The sequence below is a fragment of the Rhinopithecus roxellana genome, chromosome 8, assembly GCF_007565055.1.
Source record: "Rhinopithecus roxellana isolate Shanxi Qingling chromosome 8, ASM756505v1, whole genome shotgun sequence".
Lineage (NCBI taxonomy): Eukaryota > Metazoa > Chordata > Mammalia > Primates > Cercopithecidae > Rhinopithecus > Rhinopithecus roxellana.
In genome coordinates this window covers 57,959,903-57,973,662 of record NC_044556.1, presented here as the reverse complement: position 1 = coordinate 57,973,662, position 13,760 = coordinate 57,959,903, and the positions used below count along the sequence as shown (strand labels likewise).

Here is a 13,760-nt window from a genome sequence, read left to right as displayed (position 1 = left end):
ATATGGTTCAGCTAACAGTATGAAGATACTGTTAATGTCTAAGTTCTTTTAGACACTAAAATCCTGTTGAAACGCTAATAATTGTGGATTCTTGAAGAGTCACAGAGAAAGTTACTACTTTTCTTCGAAGTCAAGTCTAATCTAATTCACGTGTTTCTACATTATACAAGAAATATTTTTAGGTTGAACTCCTTGGACCCTACGAAATATCTTTAGCAATAGGATTTTATTGATGTTCTTTATGTATTTCAGGAACAAGAATAATATTTATTTACCTTTATATAGCCCTTGAACCTATGGCATCATTGATATAGCAGAAGATCAATCAATATATGAATACTAGTTGAATAAATGTACGAACGATGAATAATGATGCAGCTTTACTACTGAGAAGGGCCCCATGCATACAGCAACAAAGTAGTCACTCTATTTGGCTTTTATGAGCCACTTAGCACCTATTTTCTTGTCTTTTATTATAGACCTATGTTTCCTTCTCTGTCCTTCCCTATTCTCTATAATGATTGCTCAGCATGATTATACAATGGCTTAGAAAAGAAAAACACAGGAAGGACAGAGAAGTGAATGTTTTAGTCAGAAGACAACTCCAATCTTTTATACCTTTCCTCTTAAAGGCTCTGTCTTTCTGCTGAGCACTGAAGGGAACTCCCAAGGGAACAAGTAACTACCTTCCTCAAAGTTTAAGGTGCAAGGCAGAGGCATCTTTTAAAATTTAATTGTCCTAGTCTGACAGGAGAATCGCTTGAACTCGGGAGGCAGAGGTTGCTGTGAGGCGAGATTGCACCATTACACTCCAGCCTGGACAACAAGAGCAAGACTTCGTCTCAAAATAATAATAATAATAACAATAATTAATTTTCCTAGTCTGAAATGCATTTATTTGTATCTGCTTTTGACCTATTGAAGAAATCATGTCAACTTTCTCACCTCACACCCAAGACAGTCCTAAATATACTGAGGTACTCAGAGTAGAAAACAGATAGAATGGCCAGTGAGTCCTGAGCTGTATTTCTCATTGTGACACATAGGATAGTCTTGAACTTTTACAGCAAAGAGACCTGCATCCAAGTTATTGCTTTGGATCCTGGCTATGTAAATTTGGACAAGTTATTTCTTCTCTCTTGTTCTCAATTTTTCTAGCTGTAAAAAAATGACAACAATCTCTCTATAATAGAGAGAAAAATGAGATAAAATATATAAAGTAAAACATGCAAAATGCCCAGGATCATGACCATAATCACTACAAGGCAACATTTCAATAACACTAATTCATTTCTCTTATATGATTCATTCTAGGAGCTTTCAGTTCCCTTGTGGAAGATAATGCTGATATGCAAATATTTAAAATGCAAGGACAGATGTATTAGATGTCGTGAAAGGGAAAAAATAGTACTCCTCTTAAGAGTCAGAAGAAAGAGTGGTTACTTTTGGCATGAAGGATCAATGACACTTCCACAATAATGGGGACATTTAGTAGATATTGACACGTAGGATTCCAATAGGAGGATACCAAGAAAATGGAAGGAAGTAATGGCATAAGCAAAAAGAGAAATGCAGGACATTAGTCTTATATGGTTGAGCTACTGAAAATGTAGGATACTTGGCTCCAAAATTTGATGGGAGCCTGATTAGAGAAGGCAATGCTTATCAGAGGCTAATACTTTGAAGATTTATCCTTGAATATTTTTGAAAAAAAAAAAAGAGGGGCAGTAAAGAAAGATGCTGGGAATATTCATCTGTAGAATGACTCATTAGAGGTAAAGAAGATCAGTGAAAAAGATGATAACATAGTCAACATGAGAGAGAATGTTAATTGCTATCACTACATTTAGTTAGCCTTGCAAAAAGTTTAGTTGCCTTTTAATCCCCAGAAACAGATGTTGGTTTGATTCCCATTGCAGCTGATTTCTGTGATACTTCTTTCCCAAGGCAGCCATAGTTACAATAAAACTAATTTTTAAAATTTCAGAATGATTTTCTTACTCTGGCTCTTAGATATGACCTTCATAGGAGGGATGATGTCTGTGGAGATCGAATTATTTGCTTGACCAGAAATCAATGGCCATTAATCAGCCGCAAGGCAATTCTGGAAAGACTTTTAGTTGGAGCAGCTATCAATATCAACAACCGATATGGGAGAAAGAGAGGGGGGAGTTACAGAGAAAGCAGAAGATGCAAAAAGGAATATTTTCTGACTTCTGAGTGCTTACCATTGGATGAGGAACAGACATGCTACTATGAAACCAACAGAAAAAAAGACAAGGCTATAAAGATGAATTATTTAGCTAGGCTCAGGCTAGATATCAGTGCTGGGGAAGATGGGGAAGCAACATAAAACATTGCTGGAAAAAGAGCTCCAATAATGTATGTTTAAATTATAACTTTTCTGAAGAACAAGAGTAAAAAAATAGTTTTAAATGAAAGTACAAATTTTAATGCTAAAAACAGAGGGACAGAAGCAGAAATTTAAAAATGACCAAACCTACAGAAAATATTTCCAGATAATGAAATTTGTATGTTGCTTTGCTTTTTGCACATCAGTTGAAGATGTTTACCAGAAAACAAAAAGGTATTTAGGAGTCCGACAGCAAATATTTCAGATGATTTTGGCATGGAGGTAAAGCTTAAGAGACATTTCTAACTGGTCTCTTCAGGATTCCAGAATCGGCTTAAGTAACTCATTACAGAAAGGAATGAAGCAATATTCAGTGGGGAATCAACATTCCAATAATAGGAGTCTCTTGTTTCCTTTTCTGTCTTCACAGATGACACAGTTGATGGCCAGTGGGAATCAGACAATGGTGACTGAGTTCCTCTTCTCTATATTCCTGCATCCTCAAAGAGGTGGACTCTCATTCTTTATTCCCTTGCTTCTCATCTATGGATTCATCCTAACTGGAAATCTAATAATGTTCGTTGTCATCCAGGTGGACATGGCCCTGCACACCCCTATGTATTTCTTTATCAGTGTCCTCTCCTTCCTGGAGATCTGCTATACCACAACCACCATCCCCAAGATGCTGTCCTGCCTAATCAGTGAGCAGAAGAGCATCTCCATGGCTGGCTGCCTCCTGCAGATGTACTTTTTCCACTCACTTGGTATTGCAGAAGGCTGTGTCCTGACAGCAATGGCCATTGACAGGTACATAGCTATATGCAATCCTCTCCATTACCCAACCATCATGACTCCCAAACTTTGTATCCAGCTGACAGTTGGATCCTGCTTCTGTGGCTTCCTCCTTGTGCTTCCTGAGATTGCATGGATTGCCACTTTGCCTTTCTGTGGCTCCAACCAGATCCACCAGATATTCTGTGATTTCACACCTGTGCTGAGCTTGGCCTGCACAGATACATCCCTAGTGATCATTGTAGATGCCATCCATGCAGTGGAAATTGTAGCCTCCTTCCTGGTCATTGCTCTATCCTACATCCGGATTATTATGGTGATTCTGGGAATGCACTCAACTGAAGGTCGTCACAAGGCCTTTTCCACCTGTGCTGCTCACCTTACTGTGTTCTTGCTATTTTTTGGCAGTGTGGCTGTCATGTATTTGAGATTCTCAGCCACCTACTCAGTGTTTTGGGACATAGCAATTGCTGTCACTTTTGTTATCCTTGCTCCCTTTTTCAACCCCATCATCTACAGTCTGAGAAACAAGGACATGAAAGAGGCTATTGGAAGGCTTTTCCGCTATCAGAAGAGGGCTAGTTGGGCTGGGAAATAGATACAGATCCTGGAGACTCTGGAAAGCCTCTTGGAAGAGCAAAATTTCACTGTTTACTTATCTTTTCCATGTCTATCCTCTTTTCCTATTGCTGCAGCTACTTGTTCTATTATTTTTTAAAAGAATGATAAACTGCTATTGGGGGAAAACCTCACCCCCAATATTTATCATGGGTCCTTTTCTATTTCCCTAAGCATCTCGGCTGGTTTGAGAAACAAAGGTAAAGCGTACGAGAGATAAATTTTAAAGCTGGGTGTCTGGGGGAGACATCACATGTTGGCAGGTTCCGTGATGCTCCCTGAGCTGTAAAACCAGCAAGTTTTTATTAGCAATTTTCGAAAGGGGAGGGAGTGCACGAATAGGGTGTGGGTCACAGAGATCACATACTTCACAAGGTAATAAAATATCACAAAGCAAATGGAGGCAGGGCGAGATCACAGGATCACCGGATGGGGCAAAATTAAAATCGCTAATGAAGTTTCCGTCACGCATTGTCATTGATAACATCTTATCAGGAAACAGGATTTGAGAGCAGACAATCTGATCAAAATTTATTAGGCAGGAATTTCCTCTTCCTAATAAGCTTGGGAGTGCTACAGGAGACCGGGGCTTGTTTCATCCCTTCAGCTTTGACCATAAAAGGCAGCCACCTTAAGGGGGCCGTCTATAGACCTACCCTCAGGGTGCATTCTCTTTCTCAGGGATGTTCCTTGCTGAGAAAAATAATTCAGTAATATTTCTCCTATTTGCCTTTGAAAGAAGAGAAATATGGCTCTGTTCTGTCCGGCTCTCTGGCAGTCAGAAGTCTTATCTCTCTTGTTCCCTGAACATTGTTGTTATCCTGTTCTTTTATCAAGATGCCCAGATTTCATATTGTTCAAACACTTATGCTCTACAAACAATTTGTGCAGTTAACGCAATCAACACAGGGTCCCGAGGAGACATTCATCCTCCTCAGCTCACGAAGATGATGGGATTAAGAGATTAAAGACAGGCATAGGAAATCACAAGGGTATTGATTGGGGAAGTGATAAGTGTCCATGAAATCTTCACAATTTATGTTCAGAGATTGCAGCAAAGACAGGTGTAAGAAATTATAAAAGTATTAATTTGGGGAACTAATAAATGTCCATGAAATCTTCACAATTTATGTTCTTCTGCCATGGCTTCAGTCGGTCCCTCCATTTGGGGTCCCTGACTTCCCGCAACAAACTGCTGTATACAGGCTGTGGATGGTAAGTGGATGGCCCGTTACATCAATGCCCATACCATGCTTGTGATAGCTGAAGCAGTATAGATGGACTCTTGCTTTTAACACAGGTTGGCTTCCTCCTCGCACTCTAGCAGCAAGGCTCCTGCTAGTCTCTTCAGTGATCTGACATGCTAGTGGAGCCAGGAAGCAGAATAGAAGAGGCATGACAGACAAGAAAGTTCTGAGAATTGCTACTGCTAACTTCCCCAATTCCCTTTCTGGAAATGCATCCCCTGTGATTTGGCATTCCATATAAATAAATCGTTTCCTGATACTAGAGAGAGGTCTTCTCCACTTTTAGCTCATTTAATTCCCAAACTCATTTCAGCAAATGTGAACTGATTATGTACATGATGTGTTACAGAATTTTAGACCCCAAGAGGTTCCACCAAAATTAATAACAATAACAGTCTACTATATGTCTTGAGCACATTACTATTTAAAATATTTTCACAGGTATAAATCCTCTTGAAATCTAAAATACCCTGAAGTAAATGGGTCAGGGATCACTATTATTTAAACGTTGAAACTAAAGCTCACAGAATAATGACCTGCCTAAGGTCATATACGTAGTGACAGAGCTGGGATTTAATCTTAGGTACTCTACTGTATTCTCTGTCCCCAATAAATATATAATTTGTGTAATTTACTTGATGTTCAAAAAGCTAAATTATGCAAACTTCTTTTCCCCAAAGTTTAATGAAACCTTACTGGCTTTCAATGAGTCCTAGGAGTTAATGATTCTTTCCTCCATGAATTCCCCAGCCCTCATGTGATTGTGGCATCATGGAAAGACTATGGGACAAGGAGATGTAAGGACCGTATTTTATAACTTTTTCTGACACTACGTTGTGCCATTTTGGATGATCTACTTAATTTGCTGGCCTTCAGCTTCCTCTATAATTACGTGGTTGGATTAGATCAGTGATTGCTCAAACTGATCATTAACATTTGTGGTTCAGAAAATCTGAAAGTGAAGCCTGGCCTTTTGCATTTCTAAAAATCTCCCAGAAAATTCAGATGATGGGTAAGATTTAGGAACAGCTGTGCTGGATGATCACTAAGATCATTTCTAGTCTTGAGGCTATTTAATACTCATTTTTAACAATTTCCTAACATGATTATCTCATTTATCATCAACAATTCTATGTAATAAGTATGAACTTTTTACATGAGAAACATGATACACAGAGTTGCAATAACTAGTCCAAGTACACAGAGATAATTGTTTTGAATCTAAGGCAGAAATTCATTATGTCTGGTCCCAGAGCCATGTCTTTATTGACCATGATCTTACACCTAGTTCACAGGCTTTCATCCTAATCCCTAAACTTAAGAAAAGTTCTAAAGGAAACATGGTAATCAATAAGTAAATGTAATGACAAATTATCATACGTTAAGTGGTGAAAGGGTTTATTCCTCGAGTCATCAATATTTATTTATTTGTTAAAAGTTCGAGTAGAAATTCTATGGCACCCTGTTAGGTGCAGAGGATTCACTTAGTGGCTATCATATGAGTGGTCTTGGCTTTGGAGGCCTTGGAGTCTAATGAATCATTATTGCTGCTATTAATGGGACTGTCATTACCCGCAAAACTTACTGTTTTTCTTGTCATGAGATGAGATAATCCCTATGGACTCATTGTTCCCAACCCTAGGCCATTTTGTTTCCTCTAAACCTTCTGAAGTTTTTTTGTGTGTGTTTGAAACCTCTTTAGATGTGTACCCTTCTTAATTCTCTTCTCTCTCTCAATCCTGCACATTGATTCTTTTCACAAAGATATCCTTAACCTTTACGACTGAATCTCAGAAATAATTATTTTTAATACTGTTGCCTCCAGCTTCTCAACTTGGTTCCAAACTACTGCAGTCTTTAAGAAAGATTCCTCACACTAATATCTCTGGCACTGATTTTATGACCAATATTGGCCCTTATTTTGATATGATTTTTTTTCTTTTTGTTTCTCTTGCTATTAATATAGTTTTGTTTGTCCCACATCTCTCATTAGACTAAGTAGGGGTTCACTTATAGCAGAAACATTTTCTCATCCTTCTGATAGCCAGAACACAGTATATAATTCTACAGATTATCTGTCAAATATCCAAGCTTTGTTCTTGGCTAGTGCACTAACTGATTGACAGGTTGGGCTGGCTGAGAGAATTGGTGGATCAAGGCCTGTGGGAAGAAATGAGATAGAGTGAGAAGGGGCAGCCTTTGATGTCAATGATAAGCAATGCACATATCGGCCTAAGATAACAGAAGGAGAAGGAGTAAAGAATGGAAAACTTGCCACCCAAGTAGAAACAGAACTCAAAGGAGCCAGGCTAAAATAATAAGTCTATCCAGATCCTTCAGTACTTTATTTTTAGGTACCCCCCTTAACTTCTTCTTAGTCTCAGCCCTAGTTCAGTATAGGGCTTTCTCCTATTAGTTTGGTGTTCTTACCTTTTCCTTAAGGTCATCTGTGTAAAAGAATAGACATTTGTACTCATTTGCTCTGAACCTGAAGTTACCTTGGAAGATGTCTAGTTCTGTCTTTAGGTCTTTGAAGAATCATCACACTGTCTTCCACAATGGCTGAATGAATTTACCCTCCTTCTACAGTGTATAAGCATTCCTTTTTCTCTACAGTCTCACCACCATCTGTTATTTTTTGACATTTTAATAATAGCCATTCTAACTGGTGTGAGATGGTATCTGTCCATGTTCTTTGCCTACTTCTTAAGTGGGCTGTTTGTTTTCTGTTGTAAATTTGTTTAAGTTCCTTATAGATGTTGGATATTAGACCTTTGTCAGATGCATATATACCCAAAGGAATATAAAGCATTTTTTTATAAAGACACATGCGCATGTATGTTCACTGAAGCACTATTCACAATAGTAAAGGCATGGAATCAACCCAAATGCCCATCAATGATAGACTGGGTAAAGAAAATGTGGTACATACACACCATGAAATACTATGCAGCCATAAAAAGGAATGAGACCATATTCTTTGCAGGGACATTGATGGAGTTGGAGGCCATTATCCTCAGCAAACTAACACAGGAACAGAAAACTGAGTACTGCATGTTCTCACTTATAAGTGGGAGCTAAATGATGAGACACATGGACACGTGGAGGGGAACAACACACATTGGAAACTTCCAGAAAGTGGAGAGTGAGAGGAGGGAGAGGAGCAGAAAAAGTAACTAATGGGTGCTAGGTTTAATCCCTGGGTCATGAAATAATCTGTACAACAAACCTCTATGACACAAGTTTACCTATATTACAAGGCTGCACATGTACCCCTGAACTTAGAATAAAAGTTAAAAAAAGACATCTATTTTTTTCTACATCTAAATATATGAACTCCTCATCAGCATATGACAAAAAAGGTAATTTAGCCTCTGCTCGAACATTTAACTAAGGTGGCCTTCCCATTGTTAACTAGTTCCAATAACCAGAAAGCTTCTCTTTATTAGAGTAGACTTAAGGTCTCATTAAGACTGAGAACTTCAAAATCCTAATATCCAAACACAAATCATGGCTTTTCCACTAATCAGCTTTACAACCTCGAAAACTGACACAGGTATTCTGGGTCTCAATATTTCTATCTATAATATGGAATTTCATAGATTGTAAAGACTATACATATAATATATGTTATATATATAAAATCATATATACATATAAAAATACTGAGCACAGTGCCTATAATGTTTAGTAGTTATTTTTACTATTGTTATGAGATAAAAATTACTTATAGGGCCAACATGTTGGAAAACTCCAGAGGATGCTATTAAATCTTTAGTTTCTGCTTTCTGAAATCCTAGTTCCCCAAATTTCACAAAGTAACTTTCTCAGGGCCAAGAACTGAAACTGTTACATAATATTTTGACACAAACAAAATAGCAATTTACCATTTCACAGGTAGAAAATGCTGTGGCTCATTCCTGTAACACCAGTTACTTAGGAGACTGAGGAGGGAAGATTGCTTGAGGTCAGGAGTTTGAGGCTGCAGTGATCAATACACTCCAACCTGGTCAACAGAGTAAGACCCCAACTCCAAAAAAAAAAAAAAAGAAAGAAAGAAATAGAGTCCCATTTATGATGCAGCATTTTTCCTTCATGTTAGAAATTTATTAACTTTCATAAGACACAGTTATTTTTATTTTGGACTTGGAAAATTATCAGTCTTGTAATTGAATGCTTTAGCAAAAGAGTCAGAAACTCTCAGAGTATGGGGTTAGACAATAACTTCTCTAAAACTGGGGCAAAGAACGTCATTCTCTCAGTTTAAATCATTTTCTTTAAACAGGGAGTGAAGTTCCAAAGAACAAAGCACCCCTGGCAGCCGCTCAGCCACTGCATTTTTGTTTCCAAACCCATAACCTGGTGTTAAGTTTTAAACTATTACTTTTGTATCTTAGTCCTTTCCCTTTCCTTCCCTGGTCCTTTTAAAGGTTAGAGAAACCTAGCCTGGAAGGATGAATAGTTTTCTTAATTCAGAGTCCCTGACTCTGACTTACTCAATAGTTTTGGCAAGTTGTTTCATCTACCGAGTTCTGAATTTCTAATATTTCAGAATAGATGTAATAGTTGCTATGCATGCTTTCATAAAAATGGCTAACTGACTTATTCTTCAGTTTTCAGTTTAAATGCAACTTTCTCAAGGAAAGAATGCATGTTTATCTTAATACTACTTCCCACAATTATAATTAATTATAACTAATTGTAAATTAATTGTAATTTTAATATTTATATTCTCAACTCTTTTAAAACACCCTAAAGATGGGACCTGGACATATATATGTCTTGTTCATTGCTTTTGTAGGGCTGACACTGTGTCTGATATATAGTAAGAGCTGAATAAACATGTGTTAAATTGAATGTATGGATGGATGAATACCTTTAAAAGTGTGATATTAAAAATACTTTGCGATCTTCTTAGGAAGTTCTATAGAATTCAAAGATTTCTTGTAGCTAATATTTGATCCTCCATTCATGGAAGGACACATAAAGAATACATAATATTAGCTATTAATTAAATTCCCAGATCTTTCATATGCTACACTTTAGAATTATTTTTCACGTTTCAGGAAATAATTAGCCATCTCTTAAATAAAGAAATGGTCTGATGTAAAAGTAATCCTATTTCTTGCCACTGACTCGACTCCCATACTTTCTTACATTACCCTGGGCATAGATATTAGGACCACTAAGACAGGTACGTGAAACTTGTCCAAACAGAACTGTGACAAACTATACTTTTCAAGTATACTATACTTGTATACTACACAAGTATTCCTTCTGGCTAGTTTGCTCCTTTCCTTTGGGGAAAACACCTGGAAAGTATTTTTGTTTATTTATGTTTTACTAGATATTGTTCTAAGACTCAGAATAATGATGAGAGGTCTTGCAGAATAAAATAAAAATAAGTCCTTATTTATTTACTATCACCTACATGTCAGACACTGTGCACTGTGGTTTACAAATCTTAACACTAATATTCAAAAGACTCTTCAAGAAAATATCGTTACCAAATAATGAAATTAAGACTCAGAGATGCTAAGTTACTTTCTAAAGATTAAGTAATTAGCAAGTGACTGAACAAAATATGATTTAAATCTAGATATATGTGAGTTCAAAAAACGTGCTTTTTTCTACTGTACCAGTCTTCTCCACATGAAATGATTACAAGTGGTACAAAAAACATCATGAATTTTATATTCTAAATTTTCTTTAGCACATTTTGTTTAGGACATGACTGCCTATATTTATATTAAGTCAAGTAAATTTGAAAAATGCATATATATATATAATATATATAAAATAGTTAAGACATAGATTTTTAAAAATCCTAAGTATGATATATAAACATCTGAGTTTTGAAAATCACTGCACCACATCATGTTGAAGGGATGTGTACTTTCCCTAGTCTCTGGTCTCAAACCTAATGTGGCTCCAGCAGACAGTATGAAGGTCGCTGTAACACTGAAAGTCAGTTAGCACTTGCTGCAGCTCCACCATCCCACATAGAAAAGAATTTTTGGTTTCTCGTCTCTGGCCACTGTTGATCCCTGGGGTCACCATATCCTCAGGCCCAGCCTTGGCCTACTCCCAGCCCCAACTCATGCCAATATCCCAGTTCTCTTTAGCTGCCTCCTCATAGCCTCCTTGATCTCCTTGTTGCACAAGCTGTAGATGAAGGGATTGAGGAAAGGTGTGAGCACTGAGTAGACCACTGCCAGGGCCCGGTCATAGCCCAGTGAGTAACTCTTCCTCAGCCGCACATACATGAAGAGGATGCTCCCATAGAAGATGAGAACCACAGTGAGGTGGGAGGCACACGTGGAGAAGGCCTTCCTCTTGCCGGCAGCTGAGGGAACTCTGAACACTGTGCAGATGATTAGCACATAGGAGCAGAGGATCAGCAAGAAGGTGGCTAGGATCTTGCATGAATTTATAACAAAATCTACTAGGACATTTATAGACGTATCAGTGCAAGCCAAACTCAGCAGAGGAGGGAAGTCACAAAAGATGTGCTGAATGCGATTGGGGCCACAGAATGGGAGGCGTGAAATCAAGGAAATTTCAACTACTGGCCCAGCCAAGCCTCCCAACCAACAGCCAATGGCAATCTCTGCACAGAGTGTTGGGGTCATGAGGGTTGGGTAGTGGAGGGGCCGGCAGATGGCTAAATACCTATCGTAGGCCATAGCTGTCAGGAGATAGCACTCAGTTGCTCCAAGGGAGTGAAAGAAATAGATCTGCAGGAGACACCCAGAGAACGAAATGGTCTTTTTCTCACTGAGCAAGTTTGCCAGCATCTTAGGGATGGTGGCAGCTGTATAGCCAAGCTCTGAGAAGGAGAGAATGCTGATAAAGTGGTACATGGGTGTGTGAAGCCGGGATTCCAGGCAGACCACCAGAAATATCAGTAGATTTCCCAATATAGTTGTGAGATAAATGAGAAGCAACAAGAGAAAGAGATAAATCTGGACACCCTGGAGATGGGGGAAGTCCAAGATGATGAATTCTGTTACCTGGCTCCAGTTCCCTGTGTCCATTGCTCACCATTCATGTCCCTACATGTGAAGTGTGGAAGGACAAGAAAGAAAGTTGAACTATAGAGGTTCTAACAAGAAGGCAACCCTCAAATTACTATTGCCCTCCCTTCACTCACCTCCAAAGTAAAACCCTCTCAATAAATGCTTTGAGAGGTCAACATTTCAATTCCATGCCTCCCTGCCCTTCCTGTCAACAGCCTCCTTCAGACTATTCACCTTTATGTTTAGTCTTCCCTGACTAACACAGCTCATTTTTGGCCTTCCTAATCCATCCTGTATCCCAGTTGATTTTCTCAGTAGAATCTATATAGATTTTAGAAATTTAAGTGTTTCTATTCCAAGGTGTATATTAACATTTATACATATTGTTCATCTAAGGTACAAATCATCATTTTACTGATAATATATTGATACTGTACTGGACCAAATATATATAATTTGAATATTATTTTCTAACTTCTTATTTTAATTTGTTTTCTTCTTCAACTTTCTGGCTACCAAAGAATCAATTGTTTTCCCTTCTGCTCCCTCCTATTCCTTTATGAGAACTCAGGCCTGCTAGCATCTTTCAGGGGCATGTAGGTCAGAATTTAGACCTCTTTTGAACACTGGTGAGAGCTCCAGTCAAAAATAAGAAGGTTGGAGTAAATAAAAGAGCCAAAGAAAGACAGGAGGAAAATCTATCTTTCTGCATTTCAACTTCAGACTGTGACCACTTCATCAATTCTTCCTGCCATTTCCCCCTCTGTCAACTTCAAATGCTCTTTTCTGGTTTATTGCTTCTGTAGATATTACATATACATGCTCTGCTGTGTTGAGGTCAATGTAACAACAATTGAGCATTTTCAGTACTCTAGGTATTATACTTAGAACAGGGACTAAACGGATAAATAAAATGTGGCAGCTGATGCTAACAAACTAATATTCTAATACAGAGTATAGGGAAACAACTAACTATTATACAGCTCTTTCATGGAACACTCTATCAATGTAAAAACCTGCTATTATTCTCATTTACTAAACAAACAAAAAAGTAAGAGCCTTAAATTCTTTCTCTTTACTCATCCCACAGCCACTGCTCTATTTCTATGTCCCTAAAAGAAAACTTTTCCAAGAGTCGGCTATATGCATTGCCTTTAATGTCTCTCTTTAAGTTGCTTCTTAAACCCACTCTAATTAGATTTGCACTACCACCACACCATTAAAACCTCCTTTCTCATAGACATTAATTATCTAAGATTTCCTGGATCCAGTGGTCATTTCTCACTCCTCAGCTTATTTCGACTATCTGTGTTTCTTGACAGTGTTGATTTATCCTGCCTGTTCACACACTTCCTTCACTTGATTCTCAGGGTACTATACTTTTAGTTACTTTCTATCTTATTAGTCATTCCTTCTCGTTCTGCATCATTAGTTTCTCCTCCATGCCCCACCCTTTCAATGTCACAGTGCCCATGGTCCATGTTTAATCTTTTCTTTTCTCTTCTGTATAAACTCAACTCATCTGCTAATACCATCCAATACCAGAGCTTTAAACACTATAAATGTGTTGAAGACATCTAAATCCATATCTCAGGCATTATTTTTCTCCCCTACTCCAGACTCATATATTTCACTACCTACTCACATCTCCTCTTGGGAGTCTAAGAGCCATCTCAAACTGAACTCCTGGGGGCTCTACCCCTAGTCTTCCCCATCACAAATGATGGCAAC

The 13,760-nt window shown here is 38.0% G+C and overlaps 2 protein-coding genes across 2 annotated transcripts; one reads left to right on the top strand and one right to left on the bottom strand.

Annotated features, from left to right (window-relative positions):
• Window positions 1-2,621: 2,621 nt before the first annotated feature.
• LOC104657027 (olfactory receptor 6K6) lies at window positions 2,622-3,781 on the top strand. The gene has a single exon (XM_010356738.1). It carries the CDS (start codon window positions 2,712-2,714, stop codon window positions 3,741-3,743), a length of 1,032 nt encoding a protein of 343 aa, XP_010355040.1. The 5' UTR covers window positions 2,622-2,711; the 3' UTR covers window positions 3,744-3,781.
• Window positions 3,782-11,046: 7,265 nt separating this feature from the next.
• LOC104657029 (olfactory receptor 6N1) lies at window positions 11,047-12,061 on the bottom strand. Its single transcript, XM_010356739.2, has one exon. It carries the CDS (start codon window positions 12,045-12,047, stop codon window positions 11,109-11,111), a length of 939 nt encoding a protein of 312 aa, XP_010355041.2. The 5' UTR covers window positions 12,048-12,061; the 3' UTR covers window positions 11,047-11,108.
• Between the last annotated feature and the right edge of the window lie 1,699 nt (window positions 12,062-13,760).